Consider the following 24,740-nt stretch of genomic DNA (forward strand, 5'->3'; position numbering starts at 1 on the left):
AGACCTGGATAAAATTAGAGGAAATTACCTCCCTCACCACAATCAGTCGAAAAAGGTAACGACTTCTTGACCTTCCATTCCTTAATCTGCATAAATAGCCTAATTCTGGATCGATTTAAAAAAAAATTATTCAAGAAGTTTTTTATACTCATATTGACAATGATTTCCCCCTAATTTCAGAAGCAATATAGAGTCTCTAAGTAGAGAAGGGCAAAAACCCTAGTTCGAAACCATAACAAAAATGTAAAAAAAAAAAGAAAACGGATTCGGGCTGACCCATTTAGGATCATTTAAAAAAAATATAGGGTTTCTGACACTCTACTCTTAAAAAAAGTATGCAAAAAAAGAAGTAACTGCGACTTGTGGCTATAAATTCGAAAACTGTAGGATTTCAAACACAATTTATAGGCTAGTCATCTATTCTCTGTAAACATACAAATCATATATGTGAAAAATACTACTAATAGTATAGTATTAGATACTTTGCAGATAGCTCGCTAGAGATATAAACCAAAAACTCGCTAAAGGTATAAACCAAAAACTTCAAGAAATAATGAGATAAGCGAAATAGAGAGTGAATAAAATTCATATAGTAATTTGTATATATAATTATATAAATTATAACAGTGTTTTTGTGGATGGCAGGAAAAAAAGTGGAAGGCATGATGCATTTGATCAAGGCTTACTGGTTGTGAAAGGTACTTTTGCAGTGATGATATTTTTCATAGTCCATTTGTTCGTCTTCTTATAGTTGGAAACATGATCTCTTGATCGTTCCATTTCCAATGTTAAACCTTGCATAATGATTTCTTGTGCTCACAACAATTTCTGGAATTGATCTTCAATTAAGATATTAGTAGTTGGTAATGATTAAGAAAATGATAAAGCTACCTATAGATGTTCTTCTTTGTGTAAAACTAACTACTTCAACCACTTGATTCTCTTTATTATAGAAATAGGCAAGCACCTCTAATTGAAAAAGAAGAAGAAATAAGAAGAATGAGAATGCAAAGAATATGTAGAAGCAAGTTGATACAGTAAAAAACTACATGTTTCTGCCACTGGCCAGCATAAGGTAATGGTTGTTCCTTCCCTGTTTCCCTAACAATCTTGGCCAGAGTTTTTGCAGTGATGGCTTTTAATATTTCCTGATGGAATGCAGATTAAATACCTCTAATATGGTGTTATTTGTTTTCATTTGAGCAGTTAGTGTGCAAATAGTGTCTATTTGGAAGTGGTATTTATAAAGAACTGAAACTTCCTTGGTAAGTCAATTTGGATATTGGTTTCCTAAAATTTTAAAATAAATCTGAACCATTTCAGATATTGGCATGTACGTCTAGTAAGTGGTCTTTGTTTTTTATCATGATTCTGTTTTGTTCAATGTTTTAAAAACCGGATCGGCCAGCGAACCGGCGTCATTACTGGTTCACTGGTTCAACCGGTTCACTGGTCGAACCATTGGTTGAACCGGAATACTGTTTTTATATATATATATATATATATATATATATTTATTTAGTAGTAAATAATAAAATTTAATTAAATGTTTTGTCAATAAATATTATAGTATTATATATTTAATAGTATTATTTTAGAAAACAAGTCTTGTACTATTATATTAGAATATTTAATGACGTTAAGTTTAAATACAATAATAAATTATAATACACAATATTAAAAACTAGTATTAAACTCTATGTATAATTATAAACTCATATATTATAAAACATTAGTGATTGTAAAGGTATAATTAAAATATAAAAAATATATTATAATTAACAATTTCTTAAAAGAATATATAAAATTAAAAGGAATTATCTTAAAAGAATATAAAATTAAAAAGAATATATTTTTAGTTAATGATAGAAATTTATTAATTTTTTATCAACAAATATAATTAAATATATAAATTATACTAGTAGTAAGTTATTGTAAATAAAAAATTTACTAATATTTATGTATAAAAATAAATAAGTTCATAGTATTATTTTCAAAAAGTAATGCGGCAAAATAATGTTATACACAAAGATATATGAATAAACATAAATTAAAAACATATATTTAGTAAATACTCCTAGTATATAATCAAATAGTAGTAAACTTTTAATATAATTAATCACATATTCTTAATATACATATATACGTATTAAACGCGAATTATTAGTTTATATAGATAAAATATTTCGTGTTTAACATATGAAAATAACTTATGTTCATATTACTACCAAGAAGTCTTTGTGGTGTAGTGGTAGAATTGTTGGTAAGTTCACCGAGAGGTCTTGAGTTCGACCCCTATCAAAGCCAAAATTTTAGAATAAAATTTTGAAAAGCATTAAAAAAATATTTAAATATAGTTGAACCGGTTCCCGGTTCCCGGTCCAACCGGTTCGACCGGCCGGTTTTACCGGTTCGAGGCGGGTCAACTAACAGGCGGTTTTTAGAGGCAAACCGGACCGGAATGCCTACCGGTTCGCGGTCCGACCGGTCCGACCGGCCGGTCCGGTCCGGTTTTTAAAACATTGGTTTTGTTGCACTTTTTATTCTTTATTCATTATCCTTCTTTTTCTTATTATTTTTTTATTCTTTATCCATCTCCAATTCTTTATTCACTTTGTAGATTTATAGAATTTTCTTAAATACAATGTCATGTATACCATCTCTTTTTTGATATGACAATATTTTAAAATTTTAAAATATTTCATGTTTGCACGCACTGCAGAAGAAAATATACATTTTTTAGAAATATTTCAATCTCAGTCTTACCAAGATTCAATAATATACTGCACTTATCTCAAGATTAAATTTTTCTTCTTTTTCTTAATTTTTTTTTATTCTTTATTCATCTCTTTAACCACCTCTTCAAAATCTTAGTGCTTTATAAATTGCTGGGAGGAGGACCAAATCAAAAATATTAGGATATAATGGATAAGTGAAATAGGTAGAGAGTAAAATCTGTAAAAACCATTTAGTATTGTATATATTCCTATATTAGTTAGTAGTATAACATAACTACGAACTGACATAAAAAAAGTGGCAGTGGCATTCAGTGTTGAAGCAGAATGAACCACAGATTATTCACACTTTCAGATTATTTAAAGATTTAATACATGATTTAGCAATGAGCTTATGCTCATCTTTCGTGTGATTGCTGTGCTTAAATTCATACTTATACTTGCTCTTCACATAGGTCTTACATTTGCTAAAGAAATTAAACTTAGATAAAATCAGTTAGAACATTATGGGAGATATAGTATTGAAGGTGCAATTACTTAGTCTAGAACTTGTATTGTAAAGATGACTTAGAACATGTGAGGAAATTGGTATTCATAACATAAGCCTTGAGGTATACCTCAAGTAATATCTGAAAATGGTAAAAAGATTTGCATTTTAATAAAACTCCACACAGTGCTGGTCTAAAACTGATTAATAGTCTCTAAAGTATTAACCTGTAATATTATTTTTTTAATGCTTTATATCATTACATAAATCTATGAGAGTATCCTTTGACCTTATATAAGCAAATGATTATGTCATATTCTGCAGAGTCATAACCTTTCAAAACAGGAAGAAAGATGAGAGCGCAGGAAGGGTAGACTGATCTTGATAAGCATGACCAGATCTCATTTGCAGCAATGACATTGAGAAGGTTAGAACATGTGTATGTATTAATTAAAAGAGTATGTTTAGTAGGTAAAAGAGTATTCTGCTGCCCTATACATAAAAAAAGAAAAGATATTCCTATGTTTGAAACATACTATTGTCTCCTTACAATTTTGACAACATATTTTGCTTTCTCAAACTAAACATACCTTACTATCATGAAATACAACTTCTAAACTGTAATCATTCTTGTCACCAGAATATCCATCAAAAATCCGGGCACATCTGACCTTGGTGATAGAGTTGGAGAAACTGGGATGAAGATTGTCGAGGAAGGTTATGAAATGTGTCATTCTTGATTTACTATAGGAGGATCAGTAACTCATGAAAAGAGCTGACAAACTACTAAAATAACTTCAATTTAAGAAAATGTAGATCAAGAATGGAGGCACAACAACTGGCAGCACGATTAAGGAATAAAAGAATGCAAACAAAATGTTAGATGAGGTAAAAATAATTGTTCTTTAGTCAGCTAAGAAGTGCTTGCATAATAAACGACTATTCACAGCAACAAAAATGTAAAAATAACTTGAACATAGCCAAGAATAGAAACAAAGAACTAAAAAGAGGTGATTTTGTAAGAGAAACTGTTAACTGAATTTTCACTTGTTGATATTGCTGATTTGTGGAATACGAATGAGTGTTGAGTGAGATTTGTGGAGTTGCTAAGGTATTTATAGGAAAAATATACTAAGCATGTTGTTTAATAAACCAATGCAGTTTCCCAATAAGACACAATGATGAGTGAGTATTTCCACATATCAAAACAAAAAAAAATCTTAAATATTATTTTCCTGTAATTAATAATATTGGACTGCATGCTTTTAAAAAATGTTTTTAAAATATTTCTCACTCATTTTATGCATAATATATGTACATGATCGAAATTAGAATATGACTTTAGTAAGGTTAGACTCATTTAATTTCATAAGGTTATAAACATACAACTCAGGACAATTTTATTATTTGTATTTCTAACATATTCTTCTAATATATATACATGTGTCATGTCAGTGAAATAAAAGCCAGCCTAAAACCCTATTAGAACACAACAGCCGCCACTCTCTACAGCAAAAAGGAGAGAGAAAGCAGTCAGATAAAAAAGCCAAGATACACAATTATTACAATCTTCCACAGGTGACATGACATGCGTGGAAGCTGAAGCAACTATATTTCATGATCAGCAAACAACAAGAACTAATAATAAGAAGATACAAAAGGTATTATATTCTTTCATTAATATTACAAACCAAATAACTTCTGATTCTATCATCCATGCCTGCATTCGAGGTTTAAAACTTAAAGTTCTTATAATTAATCATACTTCAGTAGTAGTCTTAGAGGTAGATTTAAAATAGATTTCATGGCCTTTCAATTGATTAGGGTTTAGGGTTATTAAGCAATAAACATAAGACTTAGATGCATTATTAGTCTTTCATTTCACTATGTTAAAAAATAGATTATAAAGTCCAATATTTAGATGCATCAAAACATTAGTATTTGGTTTCCAAAAACAAAAATGAACTTGTGATTTTAATCATTCATATTGTATCAAATAATTGGAATTTTTAGAAATCAATTAGAAGTTTTAAAAAATATTAAAGAAAGTAAACTCATGCCTATTGTTTGTTCTGCTTTTAATTTACAGAATAGTTTAAGCATATTTTAATACCGATTTATATAAAAATAGTTCACTAATTATATTGCTAACATGTTTAAATATATTTTTCCATGTATGTATCAGGTTGCATAGGAAAGGGAAGATTAAGCACCAATTTTAAGAGAAACCATTTATTGCAGAACAATTTTCGAAGTAGGTACGCAGACAAAATAAATATCATACAACAAATGAGCTCTGCCACATAGGATAATCAAAGTTTACATGCACTATCTAGTTAAATAAAAGTTGTGAGCAAATTCTGAATTTAATATAAGTTGTGCAAAGACTAAATGAATTTTTATTTCAGGTTGGGTTGTTTGGAAGAGAAAAAGACAAGAGGAGAAAAAAGCACAAATCTCGATTTGTAATTGTTGGTTCATATAAATATTATATTATTAGTGTAATTGTGATGTATAATGTGCCATAGTTTAGAAAATAGGTAAAAAAAATAGGCCAAGAAAGTGAAATAGGTATGCAACACAAAATATGATTTTTTTTTTTACTTTCCAACTGGCCCCACATGTTCACACGCCCCCTACCAAAAGTGTAACTACAAAATCTGCAACAACTTGTCTAAAACATAAGCTTAAAAAAATTAACTAAAAAGATTCTACTATAAAGCCTGCAAAAAGTATTAAAAAAAGAAAAGAAAATGAATGTCAGTTTCCCACCAAAATTAGTGTGTTAGTGGAATGTGGGACCTATTTAGGTAAAAGTGAAATGTGACTCTTTTGTGGAACGGAGGGAGTATTTCCTTGCGAGTTGATGTTTGTGACTCTGAATTCCGAACTCAGTATTCTCCCTTTTAAACTTTGTAGTGACCAAGCTTCTTTTTGATAGTATTACATTTTTTGCAGTTCCAACGGAGGAACCGAGTTTACAAGGAGGAACAACGTCAGCTGAGAGCTGCTGTAGATAATGCCAAGGGAGAAGGCAAAGGTGGTGATGGTGGCCATCACTGATAATTGCTAATGGTGACAAAGGAGGAATGTGAGCTAATTGATTTTCTTCAAAAAAATTTGTTGGAAATAAAACATAAACGAGTTGTATTTATGTGTTATCAGATGTTAAATACAAATGAAACGACCTACATCTTTAAAATGGGAGTCTCGGACTCTTGGTGCAGGAAATGTTGCTTTGTGCTTTTATCCCGTCTGTATTTCTTGCCATTTACTCTGCTGTGGGGTTATACGTATTTGTTATGTTCACTTTGTCAAGCTGATTGACTTGCTTTCACATAGTTTGGTAGATTTATATGAGTGTTCATGCTTGCTTGCTGACATGGGTGGGCTAGTGGCTGAGTGTGTTTTGGAGATATTCATGTAGCAGATTTTCAATTTTTGGTCTCACTTAAGCAGGAATGATGTTTGTAGCATAGCTTCAAATTATCCTAAAATTCCAGAATTTTAAACTATATTGCCTTTAGAAGTGAGTGGATTTGTCTCCACTCTCCAACTTGTTTTAAGATGTCACATTAAGATACTAGGAGATAAAGTCATGCTCTAATGACTAAATATCGGTCATGATAAATTTATGATTCTAGTAAATTCACTTTAGATATTTTATTTTTTTGTTTTGAGTTGCATTGTAATTGCAAAATACTCCTACATAACAAATAACAATCGTGTTTTGTACTCCTAATAGTAATTAGTACTAAATCATATTTATGATTACTTAATTGAGGTCTCCAAACTCCAAGGAATAATCTAAGTCTGCAAATTTTAGTTAGTAACCTTAAGACAATTTACACCTAGGATTAAGGCCTCACTCGGGCTGGGATCCCCTGCTCACGGGTGAGGGGCAACATCCCTGCCGTGCATCCCTCCATCGCAAGGGATTCATTCCGGCCTCACCCTCAATCTTACTCCAACAAATATAAAGAAGAGTGAACTGCAAAAATGGTCCCTGGACTATGGGTTTATCTCGCTCATAGTCCCTGGACTTTAAAAATATCGCTAGACATCCCTGGACTAAGAGTTTATCTCGAAATTGGTCCTTTTGCCATTTTTTGATACGAAAATATCTTTTTAAGGATTTAGGCAATTTAATCTTTTTACACTTTTAACATTTTAAATATAATATTATTTCAGTAATGTATTAAATCTGATATTATTTTAAAATTATCATTCTTCTTCCCTTTTGTCATCCTTCATTTTGTTTCTTTATTTCAATATTAGATTTAATTTTATAAAATTAAATTTTAAATTTATATTTTAAATATCAATAAATTTTTATTATTATTAAAATTATTAAATAACAAAAAATATTAGTTTTAATCAATATTTGATAGTGTCTAATATTTAATCAATAAGGTATGCCGACGCAAACTTAGTTTTAATTATTATTTAATAGTTTTAATCATAAATAGATCATATGTGAAATAAATATACATCTAATGTAAGATTAATATAATTTTTGTTTATTTATTTAAAAATAATTAAAATTAACTAGAAAATTTAAACAAAATACTCCTATATAAAAATTTTACTAGTATCAAAATTTTAGTCAACTTCATAATATATAATCACAAGCCGAAGCTAAGTAGAAAAATTCTTATTTTTCAATCATGATTAATATTATTTTTCTGTACTTCTTCAATTCAACTGAATATTATATTAAATAAAAAAATAATAGTTTTAATCAATATTTATAGTGTCCATGAATTAATAATTTTAATTAATAAAAATTTATTGATATTTAAAAATCTAAATTTAAAATTTAATTTTATAAAATTAAATCTAATATTGAAATAAAGAAACAAAATGAAGGATGACAAAAGGGAAGAAGAATGACAATTTTGAAATAATATCAGATTTAAAATGTTAAAAGTGTAAAAAGACGAAATTGTCCAAACCCTTAAAAGGGTATTTTCGTATCAAAAAATGGCAAAAGAACTAATTTCGAGATAAACCCTTAGTCCATGGATGTCTGACAATATTTTTAAAGTCCATGGACTATGAGCGAAATAAATTCATAGTCCAGAGACCATTTTTGTAGTTAGGTAAAGAATGATGATCACTCAATTGATTAACACATCATTTGATGACATATTATATGTGGGATATATATGTCGACAATGCACCACTAAATTAATATTTCTAATTCAAAAAAAATACTTATAAACAATTAGTAAAAATTACTCCGTATTTAAAGAATATACACTTTGGATTCGATACGAATTTTAATGTAAAAATTGATAAAATAAGAGAGAGGTGGAGAAAAAAACAATTAAAGGATTTTTAGTGGAGAGAAAACTTTTCAAAATTAAAAAAAAGTACAGAATTGTGAGACGGATAAAAAAAGAAAAAAAAATTGTACTGTCATATCAGAGTTTTTGGCCAATTGGAGTATCTAACTTTACCCCCTTTTATTTTACTTTCCAAAATTGCCCTTCTGTTTCATTCAGCCGCGTTTAAAACCCTAATTTCATATCCTACTCTTCTCTATCTGGACCTCGCTGCGCTCCGCTCTCTCATCCATCGGTAAACCCCATTTTTGAGCCTCCCTACTGACTGTCCTTTCTTTTGATGTTTAATTTATTGAGTTTGCTAGGATTTTGTGATGCATAAATTGGTCTTTGTTCGAATTCATAATTGTTTTGACCAAAATTGATTTTGGTAAAATTACGTTCACCGTATTATTTAAGGAATTTGCGTAGTTTATGTTTATAATTCATTCCGGATTAAAATTGTTGTAACATTTTGGCGTTTTTATGATCCTCTTTAGCAAGAATGAGTCGATCTAGCAGAACTCTCTATGTTGGCAATCTCCCCGGGGACGTTCGTGAGCGTGAAGTGGAGGATATTTTTTACAAGGTATTTATATGTTAATGCAAGTGTTCATTTTATCCGACTTAAGCAGCTGTGCGAATTGAGTTTTAATACCTGGATAATTGATTTCTATATGCTCTATTAGATAGATTTTAGAGTGGAATATCAATTTTGATATTGTTCAATTTCATTTACTGGCAGTATGGACCAATTGTGCATATTGATCTTAAAATCCCCCCAAGGCCTCCCGGCTATGCTTTTGTTGAGGTAAGGTTTGATTTACTTCTGAGTTTTAAATGCCTTGGAGCTTCTAATCTCTGCCATTTCATGACAGTTTGAAGAGTCTCGGGATGCTGAAGATGCCATACGAGGGCGTGATGGCTATGATTTCGATGGGCATCGCTTAAGGGTGGGCATTGTTTGTGGTTGTCACCTTTTGCTCACCTCTGTTTGGCTATGCTAATATTTATGATATTTGGTTACAGGTTGAGCTAGCACATGGCGGGCGCGGAAACTCATCATCGACTGATCGTCGTACTGAAAGTCGTGGTCCCCGTGGAGGAGTTTCTCGGCGCTCAGACTACAGAGGTGGGTATATGAATTCATATGTAAATGTCATCCAATGTTGAAGATTTTGACATTACTGCAATTTTCTCATGTGGACTTAATATGCCAGTTTTAGTCACCAGCTTGCCTCATTCTGCTTCATGGCAAGATCTTAAGGTAAGAGTGCATTTAGTCAACAGTCTATGGTGAATGGTCATACACACCATTTAGCTAGTCATTGGTCTTATGTCCTATTGTTGTTGTTATTGTTATTATTATTATTATTATTATTATTATTATTATTATTATTATTATTATTATCATCCAGGATCATATGCGTCGAGCTGGAGATGTCTGCTTCTCACAAGTTTTCCACGAGGGTAGTGGTAAGTTTTATATCAATATGGGTACTTCTTTTGAGTCTTTAGACAGATTAACTAATACATATTGCTAGCTTATAATATTATATTCTGGTGCCATGTGTTCTCCGGGATATTATTTTGGCATTTCTATTTGTGGCTTATTTTTCGTAATGTGAAAATGCAACTTCTCTTCCCTCAGGAAAGACGGGGATAGTAGACTACACAAATTCTGATGACATGAAATATGCTGTGAGTCATATTGCTTCTCTTCCATTTCTTATTCCTTATGAAACTAATATGCATTTAAATGACTACTTTCTCTGTTTGTTTCCTTACTTGAGCAATTCTGGCCATACTTTTGTACCTGCCAAATTCAGTATTGATTTTTCTAGTCCAATGCAGATCAAGAAGCTCGATGGTTCTGAGTTTCGGAATGCCTTCTCACGGGCTAGAGTACATGTATGACTAATGTTCTAGCTTCTGCATGGTTTTCTTTTTTTGGATACCAGATTGCAATTTCATATAGTAGTATCTCATAACATCTTTCTTTTTTATTAGGTCAAGGAATATGATTCCAGCCGCAGCCGCAGTCGCAGTCGTAGTCGCAGCCCGCCTTACTCAAAAGGCAGGAGCAATGGTCGAAGCAAGAGCAAAAGTCCAAGTGTTAGCCGAAGCAGGAGCAGAAGGTTCAATGCTGTTTAGAGGCAATTCATGTTCTTTTTATAGGCTTGTAAACATCTGTTGATGGGATTAATTTCTTTGATAAATCTACTTGCAGCAAGTCGCCTAAAGGGAAATCATCACGCCGCTCAAGGTCTCGGTCAAGATCTGTATCTCGCTCTCGTTCTGGATCAAAAGCGCACTCTTTGTCAAGGTATAGTATACTTGTCTGGATTTTTTTTACTGAAGAGTGTGCTTTTACTTCGGCTCTGTTGGTTGGCAAACGTTGCAATTTTTAATGGATGCAGTTCCATTTTAAAACATTTTAATATATTGTAGATGATGACCACATATAATATTACTACATTTCTTCTCCCGCAATACTCTTTACATATTCTTGTTGTTTTACTGAAAATGAGTCCAAAAAATTAAAACTTAAATTATCATTACAATACAAATATTGGCTAAACATGTGCTGATCCTTTAACTAACAAACCCAAAACAAATTTAAATTTGGGATATGGACAGTAAATTTTTGTAGACAAAGCACAAAAAAATAAATTTTTAAACTTCTGCTAACTTTTTTATGTTGATTATAAAATATCTATCCTGATATTTTCCCTAGTAACAAGTGCAAGTACGATTAATGCATATGTATTTCTCTTATTTTTTGTGTTTTGTTTTGTTCCGCAATAGAACCCCTATCATTAATTATAACAGTTGATAGTCCCAAGCACCCCAAACTGTATTTCGTTACTAGAGCCAGCAGTTGATGCCAGTAAAATATTTGTTTGAACTATTTGAATAAACAAAACATGACATATTCTGTTTTCGCCATTGAAGGAGTCTGCTTTTCTTGCCTCTTCCCTTTTCTTCCTTGCCCTCCCACTTTTGCATCATGTATATGGTTGTGAAAAATTATTTCAGCTGTCAAAGGATCACTTTTCTTTATCCTTTGCAAACTTGGAATTACTTTCTTTCTTGTTCCTAGATATGGATATATGCTCGATCTGGGGATTGCATATTAGGATCTTGTTGGGTAAATTGGTTCAGTTGGCTACAACTCTTTTGGGGTTGGAGGTATGATGCTTTCTAGATGGTAACTTTGGAATCCTTCTCGATGTCTCTGTTCTAATGAGCATCGCAAATGTCCAATGGGTGCTAGATTGGGAACATGAAGATCATGGATTACTATGGTGAAGCTGGATATTGGACTAATTGAATAAGAGAACACCTTTTTGCAGTGGAAACGTTTAAACTGTCTGGTGCTAAGCTATCAACTCATTCTATCCGAATGTATATTGATTCTTTTGGTATCTTTGCTAATCACATGTTCCAGTGCCAAGGCCGTTTCTTCTTTGATAGGTTACTTGCTTGTGTGAAATTAATATTTTCATTTTTGTTTTTCTTCTCATGTGTATCCTAAATGTTTGTGAGTTTCCTCTTGCCCAATATGGTCACGGTCACTATGATGTGGAAGTGGCAACAAGGCTCTTGGATCAAAGTTTTAAAGAGGGACTAGTGGATATTAAATTGGGTTGTTTCTGGACCTTTTGCAGATCTCCTTCAAGATCCAGATCCCCGAAACCAGCTGTAAGTTTTGTCCTACTTCAGTAAATCGTTGGTCTTATTTTTCACCCTTCTGGATACATATAATATGATATTATGTTCAATCTAAATTTGGTCATTTTATGTAATATTGGCCAACATTATGCTTTTTATATCTTCGTTCCAAAAATTATAACACCCAGAAACATACGAGTGCGAGTCCAAAAAAACGTGGTTTAAGCAGAAGCCTTAGCCGTAGCAAGAGCCCAAGCCAGAGCCGAAGCAGGAGCCATTCCAGGTTTACTTCTTTCAGATTTGTATGTTGTGACCATAATATTGATCTACTTGATGTTAATTATTGTTATTATCTTTAATCAGGTGAATCAGTAATTTGATGGGGAATTAATGCTGCAGTGCTTGGCTAGTTAATCCTGCACTAGAATTTGCAGTAAATCAAGAGAAACTACAATGTGTTATGACTGATGGTCAAATTTCTAAATTTCTCGTGTTGTCTGAAGAAAATTTTCTGTTTCTGCAAGACCTATGAACCAATGTTATTTTTTTTTGCAAGTTGTAGCTATATCGTCTGTACTATTGTTGATGACTATAACTTACCAGCCCTTGGATCTCTGTGGACTTGTGCTCACATTTATGGCTAGCAGTTTATGGTTTTACACACCTCTTCTGCTGGACTTTGTGATCTCATATCAATGTTTTATAAGTGCTGGCTTCATTTTAAATTTATTTGGATCTCCGTGCTTGATCCCGGTTGCCTTGATCGATGCTATCTGATATGAAAATGAGTTTTATGTCACAGCTTGTAGGTGCTGCCAAGTATGAAGATGAGTGTGGGTTGCCTTTTGTGGCCTAATTTGGACGGAGTATCTGGTGATAGATGTGGTAGAGAATTGGGTTCTGATATTTGAAATTCGAGTATTCTTAGATGTTGTGGGATGTATTGGAGTGTAAGAGAATGGCATGAAATGATATTTCTTACATGTGGTGAGATTCGATTTGGAGCGGTGATGGCCTATCTCAACTACCACAACTTTAAAATGTTTTTTATCTTGTTTGCGCATGGGATATGAAGGTCATGTGTGGATGGCGATGGATGTTGGAGCCTTATATTTAAGGGTCTAAAAAGAATTCCATGTGTTTTTTTTGAGGGAAATAGCGGATAATTTTGATTCGAGTGAGGGGTGGGGTGGCGTTTTCTTCATATTCTCATCGATTTAGGAAAGATTTGTATGGAAACAAGGCCACAAGATGGATAGAGGAATCGTGATATTTTGGGACTCCAAAACTCTGATTTAAGACGGTTGGATGGATAAACATGTAGTCTACAATGCAAATGCGCGAGAAACACGGAATACGGACTATTCATTTCGATGCAATGTATACCTCACGTGGAGATGATTGATGAGGAGGCTCTGAGCATGAGATGAATTGGAAGTGGCAGTCGCGTTTGAAAAACCGATGGCGGTATCGCGGTAATGAAGAGAGGGAGAAAAAGGCCTTTCAACTTTTGTCGAACTCTAATTATGAGGGCATTAAATTTTGTTGAGTTATTTCAGCATCTACTATATGGATTGAGATGACCACGAGAGATAAATAATGAGATGATTAGAGGATAGTAATAAAAATTAGAGATATAGTGACAACGTCAATATTAAAATAATTAAAGAATAAATTTTTTTAGAATAAAGGAGAACAGTATTAAAATTAATTCTATTAATATTACATAAAATAAAAAAAGTTAATTTCTAATTTAAATATACTATGACATATTTACATAAGTATTTATGGAATTGATGAAGTCCATTTCGTTTTGCAATAATTTATCCCCCTATTGCCGCAATTATATACAACTTTTTCAACACGTGCATGACATTTCCGCTAAACCAGCAACTTTTATTCCGTCACCAATTCAACTCCAACCACAGAAATACTTTTGCAACGTCAGTCCCTAATTTATTCCAAATTTGCCAAACACGCCCTCTCCCGCAAAGCTAGAAAACCTCCACCACTCTCACTCCGCCATCTCCAGTCTCCACTCTCTCTTCTCTCCAACCGCTCGCAGCAACAATGTGTGAAAGCGCTTTCTCGAGCCTCTCCGACGACGTCATCCTCAACATATTCTACAAGCTCGCAGACGATCCTAGGGTTTGGGCTCGGATCGCCTGCGTCTCCACCAAATTCTCCGCCCTAATCCGGACCGTCTGCTGCAGAACCAAATGCGCGCAATCGATCCCCGCCGTCGTCTCCGATCTCCACCCGGAGGCGGCGCCGCCGAGCTCCTGGTCCTCTCTCTACAAGCTCTCCGTCTGCTGCCCCGGCCTCCTCCACTCCGGCGTCCTCCTCGAGAACTCCGATTTCGGCCTCGAGCGCGAGATCGGCCCCAATCAGGTTTATCAGGAGCACCGATTGTCACTAGCGGCGGGAATCGCCGGAGAAGAAGTTGCTTCTTCCAGCAGCCGTGATCGGCAACCGGTGATTTCCGTTCCTGATGGCGTGTGGTCGCTTTACGATGATTTGCTGTATGATACTCTGTACAGCGACTCCGCTGCGCTGGCGGCTGAGGCGACGCCGGATATTACCGATATCCAGCCTGAGTTGGCGGAGACGGAGGATCGGAATCCCGATGCTTCTCCTTGTAAGAAGAGGAAGATTTCTAGGTCACACAGGTCGCATTTGGCGTCGGGGATTTGGAATCTGAGCCGTGAGCAGGGGAATAAGCTGCTCGCCAGCAGATTCAAGGGGGATAGTTTGTACATTTGCGATTGGCCGGGGTGTGTTCATGTTGAGGAGAAGAGGAATTACATGTTATTTAGGGGAATTTTTAAGAATTTCAAGCAGTCGAGGGTTTGGAGAACGATCAACGATGGGTGTAGGAGCAGGATTGATTTAAATTGTGCGTTTTGCGCGTCGAAACAGACATGGGATTTGCATTCATCGTTTTGTTTGAGGAGATATTTTGGCTTCCATGACGACGGGGAGCCAGTCGTTCGAGCTTATGTTTGCGAAAACGGGCATGTTTCCGGAGCATGGACTGATTGGCCTTTGTACACTTGAACTGCAATCTGCTTGTTTATGGGTAAAAGTATAGTAGAATATAGTTTTTAGTTACATTTGTTGTCAATGTTTGTTAGCTTATGAGTCTTTCAAGATATATCTATGTGTGTTTAGTTTGTGTAATACTAAAAATTATTTGTGCTTTGCAGTAATTAGCTTAATTTTGATGATATGTCAAATTTTCTTGGGAGTAACCTGGAATTTTGTTTCTATATGGAGCGATTCTCAGCTTGGTTTAACGCAGTTGTGAAACTGTACATCATTCTCTTCTATTTGGAGATTGATGGAGAAACATAAGAAGAGATTATGTAAAGAAGCCCTTTGCATCCTAGAATGTGTGATTTCTTAAATTTTCAGTTCTATGACCTAGTTTCCCTAATCGTAGTAATGTGGCTTTAGTGAGAAATGGATACTGTTAATCATCTTGGCCTTGTGACCAGTCGCATGACCTTGTTTCATTTTACATATATCATCGTTCATAGATGAACTTGTTCTCTAATCATAGAAATCTTTATTCAGTGACCTTGCGGCAACTCTCAGTCATCTCAACATTACCTTCTTGTCCTTTAAACTTGGTTTTAGAGTGACATAGGGAGACTGAAATATATTGACCTTGCGTCTCATTGCATGAGCTTTGCATGTTAGATAGTACATTACTGTTGGTGATATAGATATGAAGCGCCTGCTATTGTGTTCCAAGCTCTGATGTTCTCTCTTTCAAATTTTGTTGATGTGCTTCTTCTCCACTCATAAGAAACGGTCTATTCAACAAACCTCAAATGTCGAAATCATCTTTGATTGATTATCATTGGTCTTGGTCTAACCCCTCCAATTGATCTGCCTGAACCCTTTGGATTCTCACTTTCATTCTTGCTGTGAGATTGTACCAGCTTATAGCTTTGTCTGTTTGTTATGATATACTATGTACTACTACTAAAGTATACTTGTATTCTAGTGTGGTTTAAAATACTCCCTTCTGTTGGACTACATGCTCTCGACGTGGATGATGGAATGCATAGATAGGGGTGTGCGGTATATTCCTCTATTATAATGGGAGATGGAGGATTGAGAATTTTACTCCTATAAAGCTCTTAATTTATACTCCATATTTCATCTTGGTACAAATGACTGGTTTCTGGTGATTTGGTTACATATACTTAGATTTCATGTCTTTACATATCATCATTGGTGCCTGGTGACAATTTCTACTTTTGGGTGAAAAAATTATGCTCATTTTTTTAAAATGTCATAGTCATCCACTTTGATAAAAAAATCTACTCATTAATATTAATATCGGTTTGTACTTACAGATCTCTACTTTGTGTAAGGCTCTATCCATTTGTACACATTGTGTAATTTGGTAATTTGTGCCCTATCTTTTTAATTAGTTGATTCATGTCTGCATGCATACAACTTGGTTGTTGTGTTGGACGGGCTTCATTATATTTATTGGTTTTCTGTTCCAGATGAAGATTTGATTTTGTTATGTTATTTCCTCGTAAAAGTAAATGCAAGAACAATTACAAAAGACACAATGACTTCTGTGGAAATCCGAATCGAGAGAGAACCACAGACGGATTAGAGAATTTGACTGAGTCGAGAACTTATGTGGTAAGGCTGCCCCAACCAAATTGTGAAAAAAAGTCCGAGTCGCATCGTGAGCCTCTCGGACTCGGACCCAAACATTACATGACACTAGCATCAACAATCACCACGTTAACACGAAAAGTGTAGCCAAAATCCCAAAACAACGTTGATGGAGCCTAACAGAACTTACCTTTGAGATCGCTACATAGAAAGAAAGGGGGCGTGGCGCTTGCAGAAATAAATAGTTGAAAACATTGATATCAATTCGAAATCATCAAATTTTGGCTTTTCTATTCACACATGTACACACAGTCATTGTGATGAAATCACACAAACCCAAATACTTGAATTCTTTACAGGCATGATTCTTGCTTATTTATACCATATGTAGTGCACAAGAATATCCACACAGCAAGAAATTTTTAAACAAGGGCACCATCAACATTCAACAACACTAAGAAATAGCAGTTGCATTACTTAGTGTGCATCTTCCTCGGCTTTTTCACTATCATCACCGAGCAGTGAGCATGATGCGCACAATAGTCGCTCACACTGCCTAAAACAGCCCTGCACCAGCAATTACACAGTTGAAAAACTCAACAAAGAACTTATTTTCTATTGAAATGGTTAAAAGAGGGATCTTTTACCTCTTGATAGCTCCATAACCATGGCTGCCAACAACGAGCAAAGAGGCATTATGCTTGTCTACTGCGTCGCACAGAGCATTCCTAGGATCACCTTCAATAGCCTCCAATATCACATCCTTAACCTGCTTAAAATGTATTCAATCACAATTCACAACCAACACTTACAAATGACTATCCTGTTGCAGTGCATTGATACCCAACATTAATAAAGCATTCAAATCGAAAGCATATGTAGTCGTGTGTGTTTATGTTTCGTTTGGATTGCGAAAAACACATCTCATGTAAGGACCCTTCAAAAAAATGGAACTTCCTCTGCACTAAACGTTGCAGAGATTTTCTATATACCTCTCAAACTGCACTAATGGGTGATTAATGTGAGTGTTCCAAACAACAAATCAAAAGCTACCACCAGATGATTAATGTTCTAAACGTAGATAACCATCTATGATTTGATGTTCCTTCATAATCATGTAACCGGAATTCCAAATGTTATTCATAATAAATGAAAACAAATATGGTTAGTGAATGGTGATTACCGATTTAGCTGCACAAAGTTCTTTGGACTTTTCCATAACTCTTGACGCAATGATCTTCAAATCCCTCTCAACGTAAGGTAGCACCTCAGCAGCACCTAATATACAATGATACAAGCCACAGAAAACGAAATAGTATAAGATCAATATGCGACAGAGTCATTTCATGAAGTTGACTCTTTGATCTTCCACTAAATGCCTAGCGATTTCAAAATCAAACAATGATCCAGACCTTACTAAATCGATCGTTACTAAAACCTAATCAACAAAACGAGCAACCATCAGGAAACTCAAATTTTCGACGAAAAACAACACAATCGGTAAAAAATTAGGTTGACAGCGTAGGCGGAAATACCAGGTCCGGTGAGTCCGACGGCGGTCGTGGCGGAAGGCTTGGCGTGCACAATAACAAGTGTGAAAGGTGAATTTTCCGGCTCCGGCGAGAAGAAGTGCTTCAAAGTCCAATCCAAAGCGTAAAGGCTATGATCGCTGTCGTCAATTCCAACCACCATCACGGATTTATCCATCTCTGCAACGATTCGAGCTGAAATTTTCGAATATTGTGGAAATTAGTTATAGCAATTACCTGGTCTAGAATTTTCTGGGGGAGGGGGGTATATATATGTTAGGATTAGTGATCAAATTGCAAAATGAAAAATAATTAAAAATTTGTTTTTCAACAGTTGAAACCAGACTCCGCATACCGCAAGCAGCGTTTTCCGTTTTCTTGTTGGCGTTGGAATCGTGCTAGTGGGACCCGCTACTCAGTGTGCTGGCGCCTCGCCGCCTGATTGCTCAACGTGTCACTCCATTCCTCATTATCGTTAATAAAATTTTAATTTAATTAAAGTTTATAAATTCTCACGGAAAAATTCAAATGAATTGGTTGTGCCGTAGATTTAGATGTATAATTATTTGAGAGAGCATCTTACTAATTCAATTTTACTTTATTCTCAAAATGGTAAATTAGAGTTTTGTGGGTTACTTTATGTTGTGCGTAGAACTGTATAATTCTCGGTTATTTCATTCACAATGAATTGATACATCATATATAGACCTAGGGATTTTATACATGGTAAGATTTTCCTCAATCAAATCTCCCTAATTATTGTCTAAATATTTCGTTCAATCTTCTTCCTGATTTGATGCAATCTTCTCTGTTTCTTGCATGATACTCTCCAATCTCCAACACTCCCCCTCAAGTTAAGTTACGGGATTCCCGAAACTTAACTTGCCCAGAACTTCGTGAAAGTTCTTTGCAGATACGGCCTTGGTTAAGATGTCTGCCAGTTGATCTTCGGACTTTACATACGGAATCTCGACGATCTTCTCTTCAAGGTTTTCCTTTATGAAATGTCGGTCAATCTCGACGTGTTTGGTTCTGTCGTGCTGTACTGGATTTTCTGAAATACTGATTGCTGCCTTATTGTCGCAGAGAAGTTTACAAGTCTTCTGTGATTTAAGGTTCAATTCTTTCATCACTCTCCTAAGCCAAAGAATTTCAGTGAGACCACTTTTTATACCTCGGAATTCGGCTTCTGCGCTTGACAGGGCCACAACCTTCTGCTTTTTACTCCTCCAAGTGACCAAATTTCCTCCTACAAAAGTGAAATATCCTCCTGTCGATCGCCTATCAATTGGATTTCCTGCCCAATCTGCGTCAGTGTATCCATGGATGTCGAGATGTCCATTCTTCCGGAACAGTAATCCGTGTCCGGTGGTTCCCTTCAGATATCGCACTACTCGGAGTGCTGCCTCCCAATGCTCCTCCTGTGGATCATGCATAAACTGACTAAGCACTCCAACTGCATATGCAATATCAGGCCGAGTGTGAGAGAGATAGATAAGCTTTCCCACTAGTCTCTGATATCTTCCCCGATCAGTCGATGCTGCTCCTTTGATTATTTGAAGGTCGTGATTCTGCACCATGGGAGTATCTGCTGGTTTGCACTCAAGCATCCCGATTTCTGTCAAGAGGTCGAGAACATACTTCCGTTGACTGATGAAGATTCCTTTTCCAGATCTAAGTACCACGATCCCAAGAAAGTATTTGAGGTCTCCAAGGTTTTTCATCTCGAACTCTGTAGCCAAGTGCCTCTTGAGGTCGCTTATCTCTTCCATATCATCCCCTGTAATGATCATATCATCGACGTAAATGATTAGACATGTGATCTTTTCCCCTCTTCGCTTGATGAACAGTGTGTGATCCGAGTTACTTTGTTGATAGCCGTATCGTTTCATCACATCTGTGAATCTCCCAAACCACGCTCTCGGAGATTGTTTCAGCCCGTATAAGGTTTTCTTTAACCTGCACACCTTGTTTTGCCCAAATTCCTGTTCAAAGCCCGGCGGGGCCTCCATATAGATCGGATCTTTCAATTCACCATGAAGGAAGGCGTTGGTGACGTCATACTGATGAAGTGGCCAGTCTCTGTTTGCTGCGACTGATAACAAAACTCTTACTGTGTTCATCTTTGCGACTGGGGAGAATGTCTCTGAATAATCCACTCCTTGAGTTTGCGTATACCCTTTCGCCACTAATCGAGCCTTATATCGCTCAATACTCCCATCTGGTCTTCGTTTAATTGTAAAGACCCACCTGCACCCCACCGTATGTTTCCCATCGGGTAACGGGCTCACTTCCCAAGTTCCATTTCGCTTTAGAGCTTTCATCTCGACAAGCATTGCATCTCTCCATTCCTTGCTTTTGGAGGCTTCTTCAAAGGTTCTTGGAATTTCTTCTTCACATAGCGCTGTATGAAACGCTCTTGCCATTTTGGACATGTTGGCTTCAGCAAAGTTGGCCACCGAATATCTGCTCTTCCTCCCTATTCGTTCTGGGGAGTACCTCTTGGGCGGAATTCCTCTTGTACTTCTTGGAGGGAGTACGTACTGTCCTGTGTCCTGATCAATAGAGGTGTCTTCTTCCTCTTCTACTTCTGCACTTGGTGAGTTAGGGGTAAAATCTGAATTTTCATGATTCGGACCAGATATTACCTCGGATTCCGTTACGGTTGGATCAGAGAAGAACGGCGGAAGTGTCGGAACTATGGCCTCAGCAGACGGGATCGGCTCAGGAACAGTGCCAGCTTGTTCTGTTGGGTCCGAATCAAGGTTACTTGGCACATACCACCGAAGGGAGTCATTTTCTTGGGTCTCCCCCTGTCTCACACTCTCCCCCTGAGTCCCAAGGTGGTAGAAGAATTCGGTTTCAAGGAAGTTACAATTCATGGTGGTAATAACTCGTTTGGTTGTGGGGTCATAACACCTATAGCCTTTCTGGTTAATCCCATACCCCATAAAGACGCACTTAATTGCACACGGGGAAAATTTATTTCGTTCATGTTTGGGAATATGGACATAGACCGAACAACCAAAGGTTTTGGGTGGTAAGGATAAGGCTGATGGAATTTTGGTTAAGGTGGAAAGGTGATCAAGGGGAGTTTTCCGATTTAGTGTTTTTGTGGGTAGTCGATTAAGAAGGTAGACTGAGGTAGCAACTGCTTCAGGCCAAAAAGTAGGGGGAACTTTCGAGTCGAAAAGGAGGGCTCGGGTCATTTCGAGGATTATCCTATTTTTCCGTTCGGCTACCCCATTCTGCTCTGGCGTGTGAGAACACGAGGTTTGGTGAACTAACCCATTTTCGGCAAAAAAGTTTGTCATAGAGCTGTTTAGGAATTCTCCCCCATTATCGGATCTTAAAATTTTAATAGACGTCTGAAACTGAGTTTGAACCATTTTATAAAACAGGACGAATTTATCATATACTTCAGATTTATGTTTCATGAAATAAACCCAAGTAGTTCTACTGCAATCATCAACAAATATCACAAAGTATTTAAAACCAAAACTAGTTCCTATAGGCGCAGGGCCCCACACATCAGAATGAATCAAGGAAAAAACAGTGTCAACACGTGTATCATTTGGTTTAAACGAGTTTCGGTGGCTCTTGGCCAAAACACATGCTTCACAAGAGAAATTCTTTGGAACAAAAAGTTTAGGAAATAGGGATTTTAAATAACCCGGAGAGGTATGACCCATCCTACGGTGCCAGAGCCAAGTATCTTGATTAGTGGTCCCGTGAGCAAGCATCGCCGCACCATCTCGTCGAGCAATCTCATCCACAAAGTACAGTCCGCGACGCTCAGTGCCACGTCCAATAATCTTCCCCGTCCGGATATCCTGTAACATACAGAAGTTTGGGTGCATTAGCAAGGAGCAATTCAAATTTCTTGTCACATGACTAATCGACATCAATTTCTGAGATAGTTCAGGCACATAGAGACAATTAGGATTAAGAACGTTGGGAAAAATTTCTATAGTTCCCGCCCCTTCTATTGGTGTTACTCATCCACTTGCCGTTTTTATGTGTGACTTCGGAGTCTTATGAATTTCTAAAAAATCATTCTTGTCATACGACATAGTGTCGGTTGCCCCACAGTCAAAAATCCATCCCGTATCATTAACAATATCACAATCCTGGGCCTCAAATGCATATGATAAATTTTCTAGGGGGGCAAATGAGTTTCTGCAAATAATGGGGTCGATTCTGCAATTATCAATAACTTGGGGGCTGATTTGTCTACACTTATCCGGATGGGGTCTTTTTTCTGAATATCCAAAGTTGGTGGGTTTAATTGAAAGGCAAGGGTTATTAGGGTTAGGGCATTCCGTCCCCAACCCTTTACCTGTCTCGCCGCCTCCGTCGAGTCTGAGCGAAGCCACCATGGCTTCTGCCGTCTTCACCCCACTACCCCCGTCGCCTCGCCGGCCGCCGTCGGTTGAGAGACCGCCAGTAGCCGGTCCTTTCTCCTGGAACCCGGTTGTTTCTCGGCCTCCTTCGTTCTGGTTTCTTGCTCCGCTGTCGATTCCGATGGCGATCTTCGCCTTCCCGGTCTTCTCCTCCTCCCACCACTCCGGGTATCCCACCAATTGAAAGCACGTCTCCTTCGTGTGTTTGTGCATTCCACAATGTGAACACCATAGTTTGGACTTGTCTGGTTTGCCGTTTCCCCGGCGGTTGGCGGCGGAGCGCGGCGGAGGTGGATGACCTCTGTTCTGTGGTTGTGATGGACGGTATTCTCGAGCTCCAAAACCGAATCCGACTCCCCCCGATGATGGTTCATTTCCGACCGCGACGGAGGCTGAATCGGACGTCGGTGACATGACTTTAAGTCGAGCTGCCTCCCGTTTCACCCATCCGTACGCGACGTCGGCTGAGGGGTAAGGTTCTTCCTTAAGGATTTCTCGTCGGATCCAATCGTATTTCTCATTGAGCCCGGTGAGGAATTTGAATAACCTCAATTCTGCTTTAATGTCTCTGTATTGTTCCACTCCCTTATCGCAACAATTAACTGTTTTATGCGAGCACCGATCAATGTCGATCCAGAGGCCGTGTAATCGGCTCCAGTAGGCTTCCAGCGTTGAGTCCCCTTGTACTATTTTGCTCGCTTTGTCGCGCAGGTCGTATATCAAATACGAGTCCGATGAACTTGCGAATGTAACCGCGAGGGTATCCCATAGTGACTTCGCCGTCTGATGATGTGCGAAATCCGCTATGAGATTGGTCTCCATATTATCAATGATCCAGGAAAAGACGATTAAGTCTATTTCCTCCCAATCGGTGTATCCGATTTCGCCTGGTTTTGGTGGAGATGGAACTCCGGAAATGTGGCGGTAGACTCCTCGGCCGCCAATGGACACCTTCATCAGCCGTGCCCATAGTGAATAATTCGAGCCGTTCAACTTGAAGGCTATGGTAACACTCTTACTTGATCTAATCTTTTCGGCAATTTCGATTTGGGGTGGCTTGTCTTCTGCCATTTTTCCAGGTCGAGAGAGGTTTGGACAGTTGCTTTCTTCTCGTCGTTTCGGTCGAGAGAGGTATGTTTTGGGCTATGATGATATTTTTCTGAGCCTGCTCTTGATACCATGTAGAACTGTATAATTCTCGGTTATTTCATTCACAATGAATTGATACATCATATATAGACCTAGGGATTTTATACATGGTAAGATTTTCCTCAATCAAATCTCCCTAATTATTGTCTAAATATTTCGTTCAATCTTCTTCCTGATTTGATGCAATCTTCTCTGTTTCTTGCATGATACTCTCCAATCTCCAACAGTGCATAAATTTTAATTGTATAACTCTAAGTATAATATTGTTACTCTTGAGCGAGTAATCAGACTCGATAAAGTAGAGCGTCATCCACCACTGTTCATTCTTGTATCTCAAATTCTCAGTATTAGACTTCTTGTGTCCAGATGTACCAAACAAAATGAAAAGTTTATGATATTATAGGTCAATTTCAAAGTTTATAGGAAATATCAAATTTTAGGCAAAGTTTATGGTTTTAGACACCAATATCCCTTATATAAATGTGATTGATTGGAGTGTAAGTTGTGTGCATAGACTTGATAAAACTTTAATGACCAGCCTTTATTTTTATTTTTTTTGGTGTTAGCTAACAAGCAAAACACTTGGAAATCTTAACAATGATTCTGTTTTGGTGGTTGAGAGATTGAGTTGTCGAGCAGTTCGATCATTTGGGTCGCATCAATCTGGTTGAAGATCTTCCTTTGTTTATAGGTCTGTATAAAAAAATAGTGTCATCAAATGAGAATCAATCAGACATTAAGTTGTTGCACTGAGTTTCTTTTTGTTTGAATTTATATGAGTTGTTGCCCCC

The 24,740-nt window shown here is 36.5% G+C and overlaps 3 protein-coding genes across 4 annotated transcripts; 2 read left to right on the top strand and 1 right to left on the bottom strand.

The window, feature by feature from the left end:
• The first annotated feature begins 8,692 nt into the window (after positions 1-8,692).
• On the top strand, positions 8,693-12,953 carry LOC121744397 (serine/arginine-rich-splicing factor SR34-like). Of its 2 annotated transcripts, XR_006038593.1 has the most exons (15): positions 8,693-8,805; positions 9,050-9,138; positions 9,295-9,360; positions 9,428-9,502; positions 9,579-9,681; positions 9,770-9,816; positions 9,968-10,025; positions 10,201-10,250; positions 10,404-10,460; positions 10,560-10,687; positions 10,780-10,875; positions 11,653-11,741; positions 11,827-12,254; positions 12,413-12,507; positions 12,588-12,953. XR_006038593.1 is itself a non-coding variant. In XM_042137917.1 (14 exons), exons 2-14 carry the CDS (start codon positions 9,055-9,057, stop codon positions 12,589-12,591), a joined length of 897 nt encoding a protein of 298 aa, XP_041993851.1. In that variant the 5' UTR covers positions 8,693-8,805; positions 9,050-9,054; the 3' UTR covers positions 12,592-12,953. The 2 variants fall into 2 exon arrangements, 1 of the variants encoding a protein (XP_041993851.1); XM_042137917.1 differs by lacking the exon at positions 11,653-11,741 and having other exon boundaries at positions 12,221-12,254.
• Positions 12,954-14,133: 1,180 nt separating this feature from the next.
• On the top strand, positions 14,134-15,475 carry LOC121743224 (phytochrome A-associated F-box protein-like). The gene has a single exon (XM_042136460.1). It carries the CDS (start codon positions 14,295-14,297, stop codon positions 15,279-15,281), a length of 987 nt encoding a protein of 328 aa, XP_041992394.1. The 5' UTR covers positions 14,134-14,294; the 3' UTR covers positions 15,282-15,475.
• Positions 15,476-17,128: 1,653 nt separating this feature from the next.
• On the bottom strand, positions 17,129-18,698 carry LOC121743225 (universal stress protein PHOS34-like). Its single transcript, XM_042136461.1, has 4 exons — positions 18,404-18,698; positions 18,052-18,146; positions 17,516-17,637; positions 17,129-17,435 (listed from the first exon to the last, which is right to left on the bottom strand). Exons 1-4 carry the CDS (start codon positions 18,573-18,575, stop codon positions 17,342-17,344), a joined length of 483 nt encoding a protein of 160 aa, XP_041992395.1. The 5' UTR covers positions 18,576-18,698; the 3' UTR covers positions 17,129-17,341.
• Between the last annotated feature and the right edge of the window lie 6,042 nt (positions 18,699-24,740).

The sequence above is a fragment of the Salvia splendens genome, chromosome 8 (assembly GCF_004379255.2).
Source record: "Salvia splendens isolate huo1 chromosome 8, SspV2, whole genome shotgun sequence".
Classification (NCBI taxonomy): Eukaryota; Viridiplantae; Streptophyta; class Magnoliopsida; order Lamiales; family Lamiaceae; genus Salvia; species Salvia splendens.

Bases quoted from the DNA above. Each gene is read 5' to 3' on its own strand.
- LOC121744397 (XM_042137917.1), top strand. From the start codon at position 9,055: ATGAGTCGATCTAGCAGAACTCTCTATGTTGGCAATCTCCCCGGGGAC. The intron at 9,503-9,578 runs GTGGGCATTGTT...ATTTGGTTACAG, and splicing joins TCGATGGGCATCGCTTAAGG to GTTGAGCTAGCACATGGCGG. The intron at 9,817-9,967 runs GTAAGAGTGCAT...ATTATCATCCAG, and splicing joins CTTCATGGCAAGATCTTAAG to GATCATATGCGTCGAGCTGG.
- LOC121743224 (XM_042136460.1), top strand. From the start codon at position 14,295: ATGTGTGAAAGCGCTTTCTCGAGCCTCTCCGACGACGTCATCCTCAAC.
- LOC121743225 (XM_042136461.1), bottom strand. From the start codon at position 18,575: ATGGATAAATCCGTGATGGTGGTTGGAATTGACGACAGCGATCATAGC. The intron at 17,638-18,051 runs GTAATCACCATT...CATTTTAAGCAG, and splicing joins AACTTTGTGCAGCTAAATCG to GTTAAGGATGTGATATTGGA. The intron at 17,436-17,515 runs GTAAAAGATCCC...TTGCTGGTGCAG, and splicing joins GGTTATGGAGCTATCAAGAG to GGCTGTTTTAGGCAGTGTGA.